At 34.1% G+C, this 17,885-nt stretch overlaps 3 protein-coding genes across 3 annotated transcripts; all 3 read left to right on the top strand.

Moving 5' to 3' along the window:
• Nucleotides 1-1,425: 1,425 nt before the first annotated feature.
• Nucleotides 1,426-4,335, top strand: LOC111497264 (two-pore potassium channel 3-like). Its single transcript, XM_023148020.1, has 2 exons — nt 1,426-2,552; nt 3,808-4,335. Exons 1-2 carry the CDS (start codon nt 1,426-1,428, stop codon nt 3,953-3,955), a joined length of 1,275 nt encoding a protein of 424 aa, XP_023003788.1. The 3' UTR covers nt 3,956-4,335.
• A 3,005-nt stretch (nt 4,336-7,340) lies between these two features.
• Nucleotides 7,341-8,620, top strand: LOC111497035 (probable WRKY transcription factor 28). The gene is made up of 3 exons (XM_023147651.1): nt 7,341-7,640; nt 7,734-7,865; nt 8,117-8,620. The coding sequence occupies exons 1-3, from the start codon at nt 7,405-7,407 to the stop codon at nt 8,496-8,498; spliced, it is 750 nt and encodes a 249-aa protein (XP_023003419.1). The 5' UTR covers nt 7,341-7,404; the 3' UTR covers nt 8,499-8,620.
• A 2,807-nt stretch (nt 8,621-11,427) lies between these two features.
• Nucleotides 11,428-17,849, top strand: LOC111497102 (protein REDUCED WALL ACETYLATION 1-like). Its single transcript, XM_023147752.1, has 18 exons — nt 11,428-11,617; nt 11,736-11,783; nt 11,926-11,977; nt 12,472-12,563; nt 12,759-12,902; nt 13,006-13,062; nt 13,149-13,221; nt 13,735-13,893; nt 14,456-14,605; nt 14,784-15,039; nt 15,509-15,624; nt 15,719-15,805; nt 15,902-15,990; nt 16,137-16,199; nt 16,296-16,352; nt 16,931-17,027; nt 17,118-17,277; nt 17,441-17,849. The coding sequence occupies exons 3-17, from the start codon at nt 11,945-11,947 to the stop codon at nt 17,271-17,273; spliced, it is 1,629 nt and encodes a 542-aa protein (XP_023003520.1). The 5' UTR covers nt 11,428-11,617; nt 11,736-11,783; nt 11,926-11,944; the 3' UTR covers nt 17,274-17,277; nt 17,441-17,849.
• Nucleotides 17,850-17,885: the final 36 nt, after the last annotated feature.

Here is a 17,885-nt window from a genome sequence, read left to right as displayed (position 1 = left end):
GTCACATCCATCCGTTTATGATTGTGATGATGAAACTTTTATTTGTAAGCATGGATATGGATCTCTGTAGATAAAGGATAAGGTGTTGAAAAGATTCCTCACAAAAGAGATTTAAGCATTTTCAATGTTTGACATGATTGTTCACGGTGGATCATAATTTTTTTTAATTGGTTAAGGTACGTATTCTCAATCGAGATGTAATAATAGGTTCATATATTCAAATCTAGTGAGTTTTAAATTATTACGATTTCACAAGTTTGATTGCCATTTGGGAAGAAATTGACCCTCGTCCTCAATAAATTAAATAATTGGTTTTTTTTTTTCGGTAATATTTAAACTATTTTTGGTATTGCTTGATTAAACTTAAATGCTATTTTCACGCACAAAAAAGTTGTATTAAAATCTGGAGACATAACATGAACAAATAATTAATTTAGTTTATTAAGGATAGTGTCTATAATATATTGAATTAAATTAAATATAATGAAAATTACTGCTTACATATTCAATACGTTATGCAATAGAATCAGAGTAAAATACTTAAATTTATTGTTTATTTACCAAACAATTTTAAGGTAGTTTTAAATATGTTTGTAATTTTATATATCCATAAAGTGGTGTACCTAATGTTAATTAATTATGCTTACTTTACAAGTACATGTTAAAAATGCACTAATTATAAACTAATGATATCTATAATAAACGATTTAACCCAAATTTAGTAAGCCATCCGTTTAAAAGAAAAAAAAAATATACAAAGTTTCTATTGATTTCTTCTATATTTGGAAGATCAAAAACGGGGCATTGATCGAAAAATTCTAAAGGTTTTTGTTTTCTCAAAAATAAAAATAAAGTCCAAAATTTTGAAGTAGATAAGTAAGAATATATATGTCTGTCTTGAATTTGATGAAGCTCCATTTCTGTAACTGTTATAACGAAGATTAAAGAAAGAACCAAAAAAGAGGGGGGAGAAAGAAGCCAAAGGAATTCGATTCCCAATCACACATTGCCTTCTCAGGCTCGGTTGGGATCCGATGTCAATTATCAACGCTCACCCTCTTGCCAATGACGCGTGAAATTGTTCTTGTTTTTTTTCTTTATTTTCTGGATCGTATCTCACTAATCGCTCCTTCGTTAATCCTTCGTCTTCCTCTGTCTTCGTTCTGTAATGTAATGTAATTATACTACTGGGTTTCCTCCATTTTTGACCCTTTTGAAGGATTTCGGTTCTGGGTCCCAACAAAAGAAACTTCCCTCTTCCCATTTGAGCTCTCACTTTCTCTCCCACTTTGCCCGTTTGACTTGAAATTTATTCCTCAACATCGTCGCCTTTGGTTTCCATTTTGACCCTTTTTGTTACCTTTCTTCTATTCCTGCAGCTCGCGGCTGTTCTGTGAATCTTTGCCTCAGAGGTCAACCTTCGCCATGGAGAAAGAGCCTCTTCTTCCATATATGAGCCCAAGAGGGAAACCGCCTTCTCTCCCTCAATTATATCCACTCCCTGAAAATGATGAAATTATTCTCCCTATGACGCCCACGGAGTTCAAAGATCGTCTGATCTTTGGCCCTTCATCTTCCCCTCAAGATGCTTCTTCTGCGTTCGATGCTTTGACACTGTCTCTTGCCTCACCGAGACCCTCTGCTTCGTCTTCTCGTCAGGACCCATCTACCCCTTTGGACCCCAAATCCCAATCGCCGTCTCAACAGGGATGGCTTGTGGATTCGAAGCATTCATGCCACAAAAGCAACCTCCACCGCTCTAAAACAGCACCTGCCATGGCGGTCATCAATGATATCAACCATTCGCAGGAGCCCAAGCCACAATTTGGCAAACAATCTATAATCCGCCAAGCTGTTGTTCTTCTAATTATTTACTTATCATTGGGTGTGGTTATATATTGGATTAATCGCGATAATTTTTCAGCTTCGGAGACTCATCCTGTGGTCGATGCATTGTACTTTTGCATTGTAACGATGTGCACTATTGGGTATGGAGATATTACTCCAAATAGTGCAGCGACTAAGCTGTTCTCAGTTTTGTTTGTGTTGGTGGGCTTTGGGTTTATTGATATATTGCTGTCTGGAATGGTCAGTTATGTGCTTGATTTGCAGGAGAGTTATTTGTTAAGGAATGTGAAGAGGGGCGTGCAGCGTGAATCTGGGAAATCCTATATAATTGATGTGAAGAAGGGAAGAATGAGGATTAGAATGAAAGTGGCATTGGCCTTAGGTGTTGTGATACTTTGTATAGGAATTGGCATGGGTGTTATGCATTTTGTTGAGGACTTAGGGTGGTTGGATTCATTTTATCTTTCAGTCATGTCTGTGACAACCGTCGGATATGGTGATCAGGCGTTCAAGTCGATGACGGGTCGTATTTTCGCTTCAATCTGGTTGCTTGTATCGACCCTTGCTGTCGCTCGGGCGTTCCTTTATTTAGCAGAGGCAAGAGTGGATAAGCGGCATAGGATGATGGCAAAATGGATACTTGGTCACGATATGACTGTCTCCGAGTTTCTTGCTGCTGATACCGACAACAATGGCTGTGTGAGGTATGCATTAACGTTGTTCATTCAAACTCATTCGCAGAATTAGCTTGGACAATTGGATTGGATGTTACTGATTCTGATTGGTTACAAGTCTTAATTGTCTTGTTTCATGAACATGCATGAGTAAGGAACAGGATCTTGATTCTTTCTTTGATCACCTGATTTGGTGTAAATGGTTAACTTTTGATCACTTGATTTGATTCTTTCTTGTTTATATTGGTTAGTGTCAGGGATAATCGTCTGACCTTACTACATTTAGTTGACATGGAAATATGTAAGATATTAAATCCTAGGTTGGTAGCAACTATCACCAGAAACGCTGTACTATTGCTTCCGTAGGAAATTACTATACGAACAAATAGTAGAAGAGAATAGGCAGCTTTTCGTCCTCAAACTACTTGCAAGTAGAATTCGTCGCACTTCATCGATGTTTTGTAGCGTAAACCACTTAGTATGCTGTTTAGCTGAGGAGTCATGATGTATTGCTTTGCCTTTGGTCTTCTGATTGTTCCACAATTATAAATGTATATTGTAGGATGAGGGTTAAAAGGGGAGAGTTGTGTGTATGGGCATAAGATCTTCACCTTAAACTTTTTTTATAACTTCTGGCTTTACTCTGTTTGAAACTCTATAAGTTGCTAGTTTGTCATCGTTCATCCAAAATTGTTCTTGATTCTTGTATGAACGTTTCTTTTGTTCCATCTGTAATTCAATCTCTACTTTGGTTTCTGGTAGATATTGTCCTCTTTGGACTTTTCCTTTCGGGCCTCCCCTCAAGGTTTTAAAACGTGTCTATTAGGGATCAGATGCCAGACACTAAGCGGTGTGTTTAGGTTGTTACATATGGTATCAGAGCTAGACACTGAACGGTGGTGTGCCAGCGAGGACGCTAGGCCCTCAAAGGGGGTGGGGATTGTGAGATCCCACGTCGGTTGGAGTGGGAATGAAGCATGCCTTGTAAGGGTGTGAAAATCTCTCCTTAGTAGACATGTTTTAAAACCTTAAGGGGAAGCTCGAAAGAGAGTCCAAAAAAGACAATATCTACTAGCAGTAAGCTCAGGCTTGAGCTGTTACAACATCTATCTTAAGCTTTACTTCCCAATTGTCCTGCCTGTCCAATCCCATGTTCTTCTGTCCACTTATAATTCATTCCCCCTTCCTTTTGATTTAAGTAAAGGTAGCTTTGCAAGCTTATTTTGTGCATGTATAGCCATTCCATTTAGTTTGACATTTGGTATTTTATGTTATCCATTTGCAGTAGATCAGAATATGTGGTATACAAGCTGAAGGAGATGGGTAAGGTAACAGAGAAAGATGTCATGCAGATATCGAACAACTTCGATAGACTAGACACTGGCAAATGTGGGAAGATTACGTTGGCTGATCTCTTGCAAAATCATCACTGATATGCGAATACGAGACCGACCACGATTTCCTCATCATTTGGGTTACGAAGAACTTGAGTTATGGGTCATCATAAATTGATGCCATTTTCACTTTCAAGTTGCAGATATATAGAATGGAATTTGCTTATATCTGGGATGTGCAAAGGAAGCGCTTCAACTGTGAGTTTGCATTCCCTATTACATTTGTTTTTTTTGGTCTATTCATGTGATGATGATGCTGTACAAAGCCTGAAAGCATAGGAAGTATTCTTCTACAGAAACTAAAAGGATAATTATTTTAAACTTGTTGAACTGTTCATTTGTTTATTGGTTCATATCTTTGTATGTGAGCACGGGATGTTGCTCCTCAATATAAATGTCTATAGCTGCCTTTGATCTTTTATCATCTCTTTCTTTTTTACACTGACTGCCATCTGTCTCTTATAATTCAAGGCATCCCCTTTTACTTATTCTTTTTTTATTCGAAAAACAAGTAAATTTATTTTGTCGTGGCGAGAGATTTAGACATCTAATCTCTTAGTCGAGAGTATATACTTAGTTGAACTTAGGTTAGGTTTGTGAATTTCTATATCGATTGGAGAGAGGAATTGAGTCTTTCCTTGTAAGGGTGCGAAAACTTCTCTCTAACATATGCGTTTTAAAATCGTGAGGTTGACAGCAATACGTAGCGGGCTATAGCGGACAATATCTACTCGTGGTGGATTTGGGTTGTAACAAATGGATGGGGCGAGACACTAGTCAAAGTAGAGCTAGACCCTCTTTATAGTAGACGCGTTTTAAAATCATGAGGTTGACGACGATGCATAACAGGTCAAAATGGACATTATGTGCTAGTGGTATGCTTGAGTTGTTAAAAATGGTATTAAAGCCCGGCATCGGGCAGTGTGCCAACAAGGATGCTAGCCTCTAAGGGAGGCGGACTGTGAGGTCCCACACTGATTGGAAAGGGGAACGAAGTATTTCTTATAAGAGTGTGGAAACTTCTCCCTTAGGGACACGAGCCAAAAAGGAAAGCCTAAATAGGATATCTGCAAGGCGGTGAGCTTGTACTATTACAAGGATGGAAGTAAACTTCTTCCAAGTCTAACTCCTAGTAAGAAACTTCACATTTGAGAAGAAAGAAAAAACAGTCTTGACTGCACCATTTTCTTTTGATATGGATCGGTCTTGATCCCAATTGTTTTTTTCGAGATGAACCCATTATAACGTTCCTTCTATCAACACGAACCTCCTCAAACCATATATTAATAAAGTGCCCCAAAACAGCCTCGTGTTCTTTTGTGATTTTTGGGAGAATCTCCTTTTCATAAAACCTTTTCACATTTGAAATAACAGAGATATTGACATTACTAGTTGCATTTGCTATGTTGAAAAGAACGAAAAGGGGAATAAAAGCTAACAAAAGCTAGGTTTTAGTAACTTTATAACATTGGAATTTTCAAAATAATTTATGTTTTTTCGGACCAAATCAAACCTAGTTTGTCGGCTTGTCACAATGTCAACATATAGTTTTATGCCATTTTGATTATGTTTGGAAACATTTTCTTGTTATTGATTATATTTAATTGAATACCTAAGTAGATACATACATACACTCATTTAATATACGCATACATTATAAACTTTTTTATGTATTTGAAATTAGATCGATAGAATTTGAAACTGAAATTATTTTTTGTGTAACGATTTATACTCGAAATTCGAAATTTAGATTCGACACCTAATGACCTATGTATCTCCTACGACATGATCATGTTAATTGCTTTTCGCTTTTAATATCAAATTCTATACTCACAAACCCACGTGAAATGTGAAATAGATACATAAAGTGGAGCCCAGGAAATGAACCATTTTTATCATACAAAAAATAATTAAGTATGCTTTAATTATATTAACTTAAAAAAATAAATATAAAGTTATAGAAATTACATGTTTGCCATCAAACCAATTATTGTCACGATCTCTAAATTTATTAACTTATTTAATCACCAAAAGAAAATGAAGAGTTTATGAATAACGTGAGAGCCACACCTTTAGCAAAAGAGATAATTCACAATTAATGGTATTTTAAAAGGTTTTAATAATGATAACGTAATTTAAAATCATAAATTCTCCGGAATCTGACTAAATGATTTGATATAAAAAAAAAATAGGAGTTACGTTCTGTCGTTTGGGAGCGGTGTGAGTTAATCTGCCGACATGTAGTTTCGCCTACGGTCAAATGACGGTGCCTGTTGAGCCACGTGTAACTCTCCAACTGCTTTTCTTTTTCTTTCTTTTTTTTTTTTTTTTTTTTGNTTTTTTTTTTGTTTTTTTTTTTTTTTTTTTTTTTTTTTTTTTTTTTTTTTTTTTTTTTTTTTTTTTTTTTTTTGGTAAATCAAAAGTTTGAATTATTGACCAAAGACTCGATTTATTAACTCCTCGTGACTGACAATTATCTCCCACTCGCTCGCTTTCCACGTACACTTCACGCGCTTTCATTCTCCACTCTAATTTGCGCCTTTGACCTTTTCAAACTCAAAACTTTATCTCTACTTTAATTTTATTTTTCTTCATTCTATTATATTTTTGCCACCAAACATTCCCTGCAATTAAGCATTCAAATATTGTTGGATTTATTGATAAAATCATTATATTTAAATAATAAATGAATTATTTTCCTTTGCTAAAATAAATTATAAATCTTACATATTAGTATTTATATTAATATTACAGTATCAATCATATTTTAATAAGATAAACTAATTTAGTATTAAAGACGTTATAATAATTAGTTCAGTATTAAATGGGTTTAAATTATTAAAAAAATATTGTGGAAAGAAAGGTTAATAATATATTTTTCTCCTCCAAAAATACCAATAATAAGTACGAAATAAAGAAAGAAATTTTTATTTGCATGCAAGTCATTTAATCGAGTTGATGAGTCATTAACTCATTTTAGGTATAATAAAAATTAATCAGTATTAATTAAATAGCATAAATAGAACTTTCATATCAACAAGTTTTACGTACAAATTTAATTTTTAAGTACACACAATAATTCAAACTAATTCAAATTATTAATAAACTCCATATCAATATTGTACATATTTGTATAAAAAAAAAAAAAAAAGAAGCCTTTAAATATATTTAATTAATATTATTATAATTATTTAATTAATTATGGAGTCGACCACACTATTTTTACTTTTAGCAGCTATAATAATAGTAAATTAATTAAATTAAGTAGATGAAAAAAAAATACAAAGGCAGTTAGTCAAAGGTCTTGATGGAATGATTATTATTATTGGTCTAATTCAAACCTAAACACTTTTCTTTTCCTAATATATAATATATAACAAGAAGACGATCTAATCCAGAGGACTGATCCCAAAACCGTACTCAACCCACAGCTTCTTCTTCATCTACGTTGTCGTTTTGATCTTCTTCTTCAGCTTCCTTGTGATTCCATGTCAGATGAAATGTTTAGAGATCTATTTTTCTCGAACCCTTTTCGAGACGGTGGGTTCGGGGACTCGGAAACAGCCAGGAATTTTGGGGTGTCGAATGAAATTTCGGGGACTCCGATGAATTCTTGTGGGTCGTTGTCGTCTTCAGATGCTGGAGCTGAGGAAGATGGTTCTGGGAAAGAGAAGGAGAAGGCGATGAAAGACATGGAAGATGGTGGAGAGAGTTCCAAAGCTGCGTATGTGTTCATGTTTTGATTTTAAATTTATGGTTTTTTTATTTTTATTTTATTTTTTGAAATGGAAATTTTTAATGTTTGATTTATAAACAGAGGTAAAGCTAAGAAGAAAGAGAGAGAGCCCAGATTTGCTTTTATGACGAAGACCCAGATCGATCATCTTGAAGATGGATATCGATGGAGAAAATATGGACAGAAGACTGTCAAGAACAGTGTTTTTCCTAGGTAAACTTCTATTATGGACAAATATGTTGTATTATTGAGTATACTTAGTCTTCTATTATAATTTACTATATATATTATGTTTGATTATCGATCATAGATTAATATCGTATATCATTTATGGTCTTTGATTATATGCTAATATGTGTATAGTTCTCTGTTTGATTTTGTGATTAATTATGAATGGATAATTGAGAATCTAAATTAACAATATTTTAAAATATTTTTATTAAATTTTTATACGATTTTTTCAGGAGCTATTACAGATGTACAACTCCCAACTGTGGAGTGAAGAAACGTGTAGAAAGATCGTTTCAAGATCCATCCATTGTAATCACGACGTACGAAGGACAACACAACCACCCAATTGCGGCAACGCTGAGAGGAAATCTGTCGGCGGCTGCCGCATTTCCACAGTCCATGTTGGAACCAATGCCGGTGGTCGGTGGCGCTGGGTTTCTTCCGAAACCGTTGAGCGACCCTTCCGGCAACAGTCAGGTTGTCGGCGGTGGCGGTGGCGGCTACGTCTATTCACAGAGCAGCTTCGGGTATCCTTACAACGAGCAGCAATCCGAATATGAGGTTTTGCAGGACATTTTTCCATCTCCGTCGTCGTTCTTCAACCGGCAGTCGTGATTAATTAATGAATAAGGCAGTTCTGTTAAATTACAGAAAAGTCCTCGCCAAAGATGGGTGCAATCTCGCTTACTGTAAGTATGGGTTGAATTAAACTATAGGGATCTTGCATGCATTTTATATAAAACCATGGCGCTCTTTAGATTGTGGGGTTTTAGTTTATTTTATTTTATTTTATTAAAAATGGATGCCAGAGAAAATTTTGAGGAAAAAAATAGTGAATTAATTGGAGTTGAATTGGTTAAGGGGCGACAAAAAAAACTTAGAGTGGGTCGGTCTTTGCCCCCACCCCCATGTGATTTTGGGTCGGGTTGGTGTGGGGAATAATATTGTTTTTAAGGATTGAATTGTGTTCTCTATGGTTGTCACAAATTATTAAGGTTAGTTAATAAAAATACCTGGTAGCACGGCAACTGATAGGTATGTAATTTATCGAACTCCTCTCTTATTAATACCAACTTTCCAAAATTTATCGAGGGCTTTAAAGGCTGATTTTGATTTTGGCATAGGGATAAGCGCTAAGTACAAGACACTAGAAAAATATTAATGGCGAATGAATTTTATAATTTATCTCAAAATTACTTTTAAGCTTTTTTTTTTAAAAAAAAAACTCCTTTAGTTTGGACGAAAAATAGCTAAAATTTTATTTAAAAATACTCTTTAATAATGTTTTAAAAAATTCTTCAATTTTTTTTTAAGTAATGATGTAATACTATTTTTAAAATTTTATGTGTTTTTAAATGTATATTGATGGAGTATTTTTTAATTTTAAAAATTTTAAATGTTTTTTTGAATAAAGCAATATTTTTTAATTTTTTTTAATTTAAGAATATAATTGAAAATTTTAAAAGTTTAAAGATATTTATAATATTTTTATTAATTTAGTTAAATTTTTATTTTTAAATGATTAGTTTATTTAATAAACTGCATTTATTTTTTATTCTACTTGTCATTTCGCTTCTTACACGTGAGGATTTAATTGTGTTATTGCAATTGTAATAACTAGAAGTATATTGGTTTTTTTTTTTTTTTTTTTCAATTAATGGAGGCTGAGAAATTATTTTTCTTATTTAATGTAATAAATAACGAAGTAGAATCTTCCTCTTTCCTTCGAATTTAGGTGTAACAATTAATTTATACATTAAAAATAATTAAGTCTTCTTTGTCAAAATAATAACAATAATTACTATTATTCTTATGTATTGTTTAACCCAAAAAAGGAAAATTAATTTTTTTTTTCTAATTTAACTCGAACTGACTTTAAATAATATTTTGAAATTTTTCCTAAAACAACAAAAATGTGGAAGACTTATATATATCTAATTATTGGGATAAATGTTGAGGTATTCTAACCTTTTTATATATGTGTAACATGATGGTCCATTCGAGCACAGCAAAATAAATAAAATATTAATTATTATCTCAAAAGTCAATGATTTGTTTCGTCTTATTGCCCTTGAGGTTCCCTAGCATCCCTTGACTTGACCGCCTTTGTATGTATCTATAACCATCTCTTATGGTTAGGGATCAACTCAACCCACAGGTACATGGTTGAGGTTTAAGTTTTGTTTTGTAAATTTATACATCAATGATATTTTTATTTTTTCACCCGAGCCATCAAAAGTATTAGCCCCAGACTGAATAAACAATGCATTGGACTAACGACCTAGGATGACATGAAATAGTCACTCATCCCATGAAATAGATCTATCACACGTATATTGGAAAGCAATATAAAATCAAGGGTCTACACCCAAAAGGTACACAAATCTTCACATATTCTCAACTCTTAGCTACCTTAGACCAAGCCATTAACTTAAGCATCAGAGCGTGTGGGGCCACAACATCATACAGGTACTAGAATCCCATCTTGCAATTCTATAAGTCATGAATCACACCACTCACGATTAACCAAGCTTGTGAACAAAAATCCAATAAACATTTGATGTTGTTTGTTAGGAACGAGACAAGCAATTGACTAATGTTATTTGTTAGGAACGAGACAAGCAACTGACTAACTTCTTTCTTCCCTATGTAGATCGCACGAAATATGTAACGCGTTAAAGACTTGACCATGAATGTGAGAGTGATGATGAGAGACATCAAATCAAAACGATCAAGACCCGACATAAAACTGCACAAACAAGATCTCGCTCTTCTTGTTGAGACTAGGACTCACTCTTCCCATTAAAATTATGAGGACAAAACAAATTAAAATAGTTTTTTTTAGTTAATTGATTAAAATAAATATTAAAAATTTTAAATATCAAAATAATTATGTTTAAGAGTGAGGCTAAATTAGTCATTTTATAAATTCTAGAAATGGCAATACTAACAGACTTGAAATGACCATCGTTTCTTTTTCAGTCGAGAAAATGTCAAAAATAATATTTAAACCTCCCTTTCTATATATATACATGTAAATATTATAAGTGATTGAAAAAATTACTAAATTATAAAAAAATTATAATCTTATTTGATTTTTAATTTTTAATTCTTTAAAATCTAATTTATAAATAATAAAGTTATTAACTTTAAAAATATTAAATTTGAAATTTAAATGTATTTTCGGGAGTGGATTTATTATAGAGAATACACAAAATTTTAATTATTTTTAAAAAATGAAATGATTATTGACAAATTTTTTAATTATTTAAGAGAAATTCGCGTAATTCGCGCAATTTAGAAAATAATATTTGAAATATTAAAAAAAAAAGTCAAATCAAAAGGGCGACAAAGCAAAAACCAAAATATAAAATTCGCCAATAAATTCATTTCTTAATTCTCAATCTGCCGCCAGAAAAAATATAATAACAATAATAATAAAAAAAAGATAAGTGAAGAGAGAGAGGAAGAGAGAGAGAGAAAAAAAAAAGGCGCCGGTGAACTCCGGAAAATGGGAAAATTATAAAAAATTTGAACTGTATAAAATGTCGTCAAACCGAAACCAAATCGGGAATGGCGATCACAAGATCTGTGGAACAGTGAAAACAACAAACGACCCACTGCGGAACTACCGCCTCAATTCTCAACAACAACTACGACCCATCATCGACTTCTTGGAGGCTAAAGGATCATTGGAGAACGACCCACCCTCCGACATTATACCCAATCTTGAAGTAAACGCGTTCTCTTCTCTCTTTTCCCTCTTCTCTTTCGTCTTCTATATCACGGGGAGTGTTGGATCTTTGCCCAACTAGCCAACTCTGGTTTATTTTCTCTCTAATGTTATCCCAGATGTGCTAGCCTCTCGGTTCTGCATCTGATTACGCTTACGTGTTCGTGGTATGTGTCATTCTCGATCTACATTTCCGTTTCTGGGGATTTTCCGATTTTTTTTTGCTATTTTTGTTGCTCGGTGTTTGGGACTTTGTGTAATTCTATGTAAGGCGTTGTGTTCCTTTTTTGATCAATTTGATTTTGCCAGTTTTTAACAGGGATCTCGAATGGAAGATTCGGAGGGAATCAAGCCCGGCCAGGTACAATTTCTCTCCCTGAAATCGTTTTTAATTACTTCTTTGTTGACCAGATTAGTTGTTGAGGAGTTTTTGTTTCTATAAACTGAATGAACTGTGAGTTCCTTGTTTTCAGATTCTGCTTAGTTGTGTAATTGGCCATATATGCTACCGTAATTGTTAATTTTATTGGACGAGGAACTATTCTGTCTATGGACTCAGTTGATGGTAGTAACAATGTTTGACAATTTGCAGTTATTGGTTTGACTTTTTGATTAATGTGAATTTTCCGCTTAATTTCTTCATCTCACAAACGAAATCAGTGTATTTATATTGAATTTGGCGCGAAATTAGTTTAGATGCCACATGAAGAAGAAACTAATTATGGAAACAGTGCAAGCTACGCAACATGAACATACACGAAAATCAATCCTTCCTGTATGTTTATGTTTGTTTGTTGTTTTCTTTTCATGCGGCACTTGATTTTGTTAGTGATATCAAAAGTTGTTATATTTCAGGTTTCTTTTCTGCTGGGCGTGATTCCAATTTTTGTTGCGTGGGTATACTCGGAGTTTCTGGAGTATCAGAAGTCTCCACCTGTTATTAAAGTGTGAGTAGTTTTCTTCGTTGTGCACCGTGGATGGTGATATAAATTGGCTTAATTTATTCTTGTAATGCTGAGCTAGAACTTAGTTCTTTCTTTGCCACCAATTTTGAATTTATTGAATAAGCTAATACATTGGTTAGATCTGCTAGTTTTCTTCTGGTCGTCGAGCTCTAAATTTATCGCTCTATTTGATTACAGTCATTCAGACATTAATCTTGTTGAATTGGATGAGGAGAAAGGAGATAAAGTTAAAGATGACGAGGCTTCTCTACTGGAAGGAGGCCTTGCGAGATCAGCCTCTGCCAAGTTGCACAGTTCAACGATTAAAACAAACTTAATTAGGTCATTTCCCATTGCCTGCTATATTGCCTTACCTCTTTCTCTCTCTCTCTCACACACACACACATCAAATATCATCCTTCCTTCTCAAACTTTTGTAACTTAGGTTTTTGACATTGGATGAATCCTTCTTGCTGGAAAATCGAGCTACATTGCGAGCAATGTAAGTTGTTAAGTAAGCATTTTGGTGGGAAATGACACAAAAAATTGATAGCTTACAACCACATACTTGTTGATCATCATTTGTAGGTCTGAATTTGGGGCGATTCTTGTGTATTTCTACATATGCGACCGCACAAATATACTGGGAGATTCTACGAAGGTGCTTGAACTTGATCTTTACCTCTTGTCCTATTGATACCGATATCTTGATTTTTATTGCACTCCATAATATGAGGCTATCTAAATATTTTTATGGTAGTTTAAGTCATGGAAGTGCACCATAACTTTATAACACTGGTGTAGTGATGCAAGCTTCTCTGTGGGTCATTTTTCAACTACCATAAACTCAGACCAAGTGTTCTGTAACTGATCATACAGATTAATTATCTGAGTTTGGATTTTCAATTCTTTCTTGGTCCATTTTCGATTCTCTCCTCCCTCCCATCCAACTTTTCTTCTGTACTTGATGAACATATTTTTGTACGATACAGAATTAAATTGGGACTTGATTTCAACCACTTGTCTTTTTTATACATATCCATATAACTGACAGATTTCTCATATTACTATATTTTTTAGATAACAAGAAAGGAATCTGAACATACTTATTGATAGATGATCCTGATGGAATTCAGTTTAGTCAGCTAATTATCAATGGTTTTTTCTTGAGCAGAATTACAATCGGGATCTCTTCCTCTTTCTCTACATCCTTCTTATCATTGTTTCCGCAATGACCTCTTTGAAGAAACACAATGATAAATCAGCATTTTCTGGAAAGGCAATACTTTACCTGAATCGTCATCAAACAGAGGAATGGAAAGGGTGGATGCAGGCAAGTTCTATACAATAAAGATATGACCTGTAATCAAATAACTTTACAAACCATGGGATCAAATTTAAGTACTCAATGTGAGGGGCTAATGCTATTTATCATTGATTCTTCGTCATTTCTTTAGCAGTTGTAGGTGTCAAAAGATGTATATCTTTCCATAACTTAAACATATTTTTAGTTGTCAGTTTTTATTTATTCGACTAGACCCTATAGGTATACAAAAATGAAGAATGTAGGATGATTAATCTGGTTGTTTTCACATCTCTTCTATATGATTTTCAACTTTTGTAAGATCATTTTAGATGTAGTGTTGGGATCTTTAAAATTACAACGTTAAGGAATAGGTATACCTTGAAGAGAAACTTCCATGTGATTAGAAAAAAATAATATACTCTCATTGTGGGACTTAGAACTTCCATATTTGTTTGATTTGAAGTAACCTTGCTTCTGAGTAATTTTAGCTCGTGCTTGTTTCTCTCCTTCGTACTAATTGTTACATGCCGATCAGCTTCTTGTGCTTCCAACGTTATAATTGCCTTTACACTTTTTTGGGTTCTTGCAGGTTCTTTTTTTAATGTACCATTATTTTGCTGCAACGGAAATTTATAATGCTATTAGGATATTTATTGCTGCTTATGTGTGGATGACTGGATTTGGCAACTTCTCCTACTATTATATTAGAAAGGATTTTAGCTTGGCACGCTTTGCTCAGGTGATTTTCCCTCCTTCCCTCTCTCTCTCCGGTTGTTTTTTTCGTTTTTAAATAAATAAAAAAAAAGGCAGTTGATAATTGTTTCACCAACCAAGTTTTTTTTTTATGGAACTTCCTCCCTGAACTCCAAGGATACCCGTTACTAACAGTGCTTGACATTTTCTATTTTGTGATGCAGATGATGTGGCGGTTAAATTTCTTTGTCGCATTTTGCTGTATTGTTCTTAACAACGACTACATGTTGTACTACATCTGTCCAATGCATACAATTTTCACCCTCATGGTGTACGGAGCTCTTGGAATCTTTAACAAGTACAACGAGATAAGATCAGTCATGATTACAAAGATTCTTGCTTGCTTCCTTGTGGTTATTGCAGTTTGGGAAATTCCTGGAGTTTTTGAGATAATCTGGAGTCCATTAACGTTCCTTTTTGGTTAGTTTTTTTTTTCCCTTCCTTTTTCTATATTTTATTTTGTCAGATAAAGTTAGTTGCCATTCAACTGTTTCTTTATTTTTTTTTCATTCATGGCATATAAGTTAATAGCGTGTGAAGGTACTAAGTTGGTAGATATCAAGTGGAATGACAACCTTTTCTTTTCTTCTATCTCCTTTTTTTTTTTAAAAAAATAAATAAATTAGAACTAAATCATTTCTGAGAATACACTAAAAGGAAAAAGAAAAATAATTGTCCAAACACATTTTTCGCTTTCCATATATGGGTTGGTTAACTGGTTATTTTTGTGCTTTAATGTTAAGTTTATCTAGTGAATTGTGTAACTTATGGAACGTGGATAATTTGGTTGTTCAAAGACATATATAGTTGTGAAGTGCCCCTTTATCTGCTGACCTGACAATGTGCAAGTATAATGATTGTTTTTCTTTTCCTTTTCTTTTATTGACAGGGTATTCTGATCCGGCAAAACCTGATATCCCCAAACTGCATGAATGGCATTTTAGATCTGGTCTGGATCGCTATATCTGGATCATCGGCATGATCTATGCATACTATCACCCCAATGTAAATTAGTAAACTTTTGATGACATAAGAGTTTCATAGATCTTGCTTCCTCGGTTATCTCAGAAATTGACTTTTAAGTGCTCTCAAATTCCAGGTTGAAAAATGGATGGAGAAGTTGGAGGAGGCTGAAACAAGGAAGAGAATTTCGATCAAGACAAGCATTGTTACCGTTTCTGTATTAGTAAGTGGCATAATTTGGAGGCTATAACTTCTTTGGTTTGATAATCTGTTTTCATACTTTCTGTCAAATAGATCTTATTCTGATTTCCATGATTAGGCTGGTTATATGTGGTACGAGTGCATTTACAAGCTGGACAAGGTGACTTACAACAAATATCACCCTTACACATCATGGATTCCTATCACGTGAGTGTTGAATATAATATGTTTACCTTAATCAATATTGTTGTCGTTTTTTGTTTCATCCTCCCTAGATGGCTGGCAAATTTGGAATTTGGGTGTATGGAAGTTACCACTATCTTAATGTTTCTTTTTGCTTTATGTGGTCACAGTGTTTACATTTTCTTGCGAAACTTTACACAGCAATTGCGAGGCTACTCTTTGACCCTCTTTGCGTATGTAATCTCTGTTACCTGCCATCGATAAAGCTCAGTCCTGATTGCGTTAATTCTTATTTTGCACATTCATTTATTTGCCCATTGCGTTGTTAGGTGGCTTGGCAAGATTACATTGGAGACGTATATTTCACAGTTCCATATATGGTTGAGGTATGTTAAGATGGTTTTATAACTACGCTGTCATTCACCTTTTTCACCCAAGTCTATAATCATAATCAAAACCTGGAAGATGCGTGTATTCTACCTTCAGCCCTTTATTACAGACAACTTACGTTAGTTCATAAATTCTTAATTTGATGTATTTAGGAAGTTACTGCTGAAACCATCCTTCGTTTTGTTTTCAAAAAATAACTCATTGAATGGATGAATATATTTTAGGGAATAGAAAATGTAAGTGGTGATTTTGTTCCACTATATCTTCAAGTTTGTACATTGGTATTGAAATTTCCTGCTTTATTACAAAGAAATGGCTTCAGGTTTTCCTGCCCTTCTTTCCCCATGCACCATAATCAACATTTATTTGCATGGCTCTACTATGTACGGCTAATTGACCATATCGTCATCAAGTAAATAAAATGCCAGTTGCATTTGAAATACAAAACCTGAAATGGTATTTCATGATTGGGGCATTGGCTCGACTATAAGAAAAAATATCGAGTGAAAACTTCTTGGAATGTTTCATTGTGTAATATTTTATTGTAATTGCAGTCTTTTTTGCGGTTGTACAGATCGAATGTGTCTAATGGACAGCCAAAGTGGCTTCTGTCGATCATTCCAGACTACCCGATGCTCAACTTCATGCTGACAACTGCTATCTATGTCATAGTAAGAATGTTCTCAGTCAAAAATCTTCTAGGGCCAAATACTCTCGATCAATCTGCATCATTTATCTTTTATATTTTTTCTGCTTTGCAGGTCTCCCTTAGGATTTTTGAGTTAACCAATACTCTAAAGACAACTTTTGTACCTACAAAAGATAATAGACGGTTGTTGCATAATTTCCTTGCCGGAGCTGCAATTTCTGTATGTTTATATTGCATCTCGCTGGTTGTCGTTTTTATCCTTTATTAAAATGGTAAGCCCCTTTGTGACCTCTTATTCTCTAACCCAGAAGGGTTGGATTTTGGCTTTCTTCAATACTGATTTTATTACACTGACATCATATGCTTAATAATTAGAACTCGAGCAGCTAATCAGTGATATCCTGCAACCTCAGCACTGTTAAATTATTTTTACAGGGAAAACTAGTGAAGACTGAAGAGACATATAGAAAGGAATTATATTGAATTTTTGCCTCTCGATCAAAACGGAAGACTTTATTAGAGGGGCGTTGCTGTTGCTTGCAGATAGATTACTAAAACTAGAACTCTGGTAGTTGAGGGGAAAACCCCCCCTCAATTTCTATCATTTTGGATGATGAGCTAGGTACCAATTGTGTCCCCCTGGAGTTTCTTAGAGCCCTCGAATTTCATAGGTATAAGAAAAAGGAAAGTTTTGTAATATTGTGATCAATGTATCATTTCATTCTTTTTGTTATCCCATCCCCACCTCAAATTAGTGAAGAAAATGACGGTTCTTGTGCATAGAGTTGTATCTGATGCTCAACTGAACTTTTTTATTATTTCTATTGCATTCATCATTCACTTATTTCACCTCTCCTGCAAGTAAATAGATTCGTGCCCC

The sequence above is a fragment of the Cucurbita maxima genome, unplaced genomic scaffold, assembly GCF_002738345.1.
Source record: "Cucurbita maxima cultivar Rimu unplaced genomic scaffold, Cmax_1.0 Cma_Scf00023, whole genome shotgun sequence".
Lineage (NCBI taxonomy): Eukaryota > Viridiplantae > Streptophyta > Magnoliopsida > Cucurbitales > Cucurbitaceae > Cucurbita > Cucurbita maxima.
The sequence above is the reverse complement of the archived record's forward strand: the minus strand, read 5'-3'. Positions and strand labels throughout refer to the sequence as shown.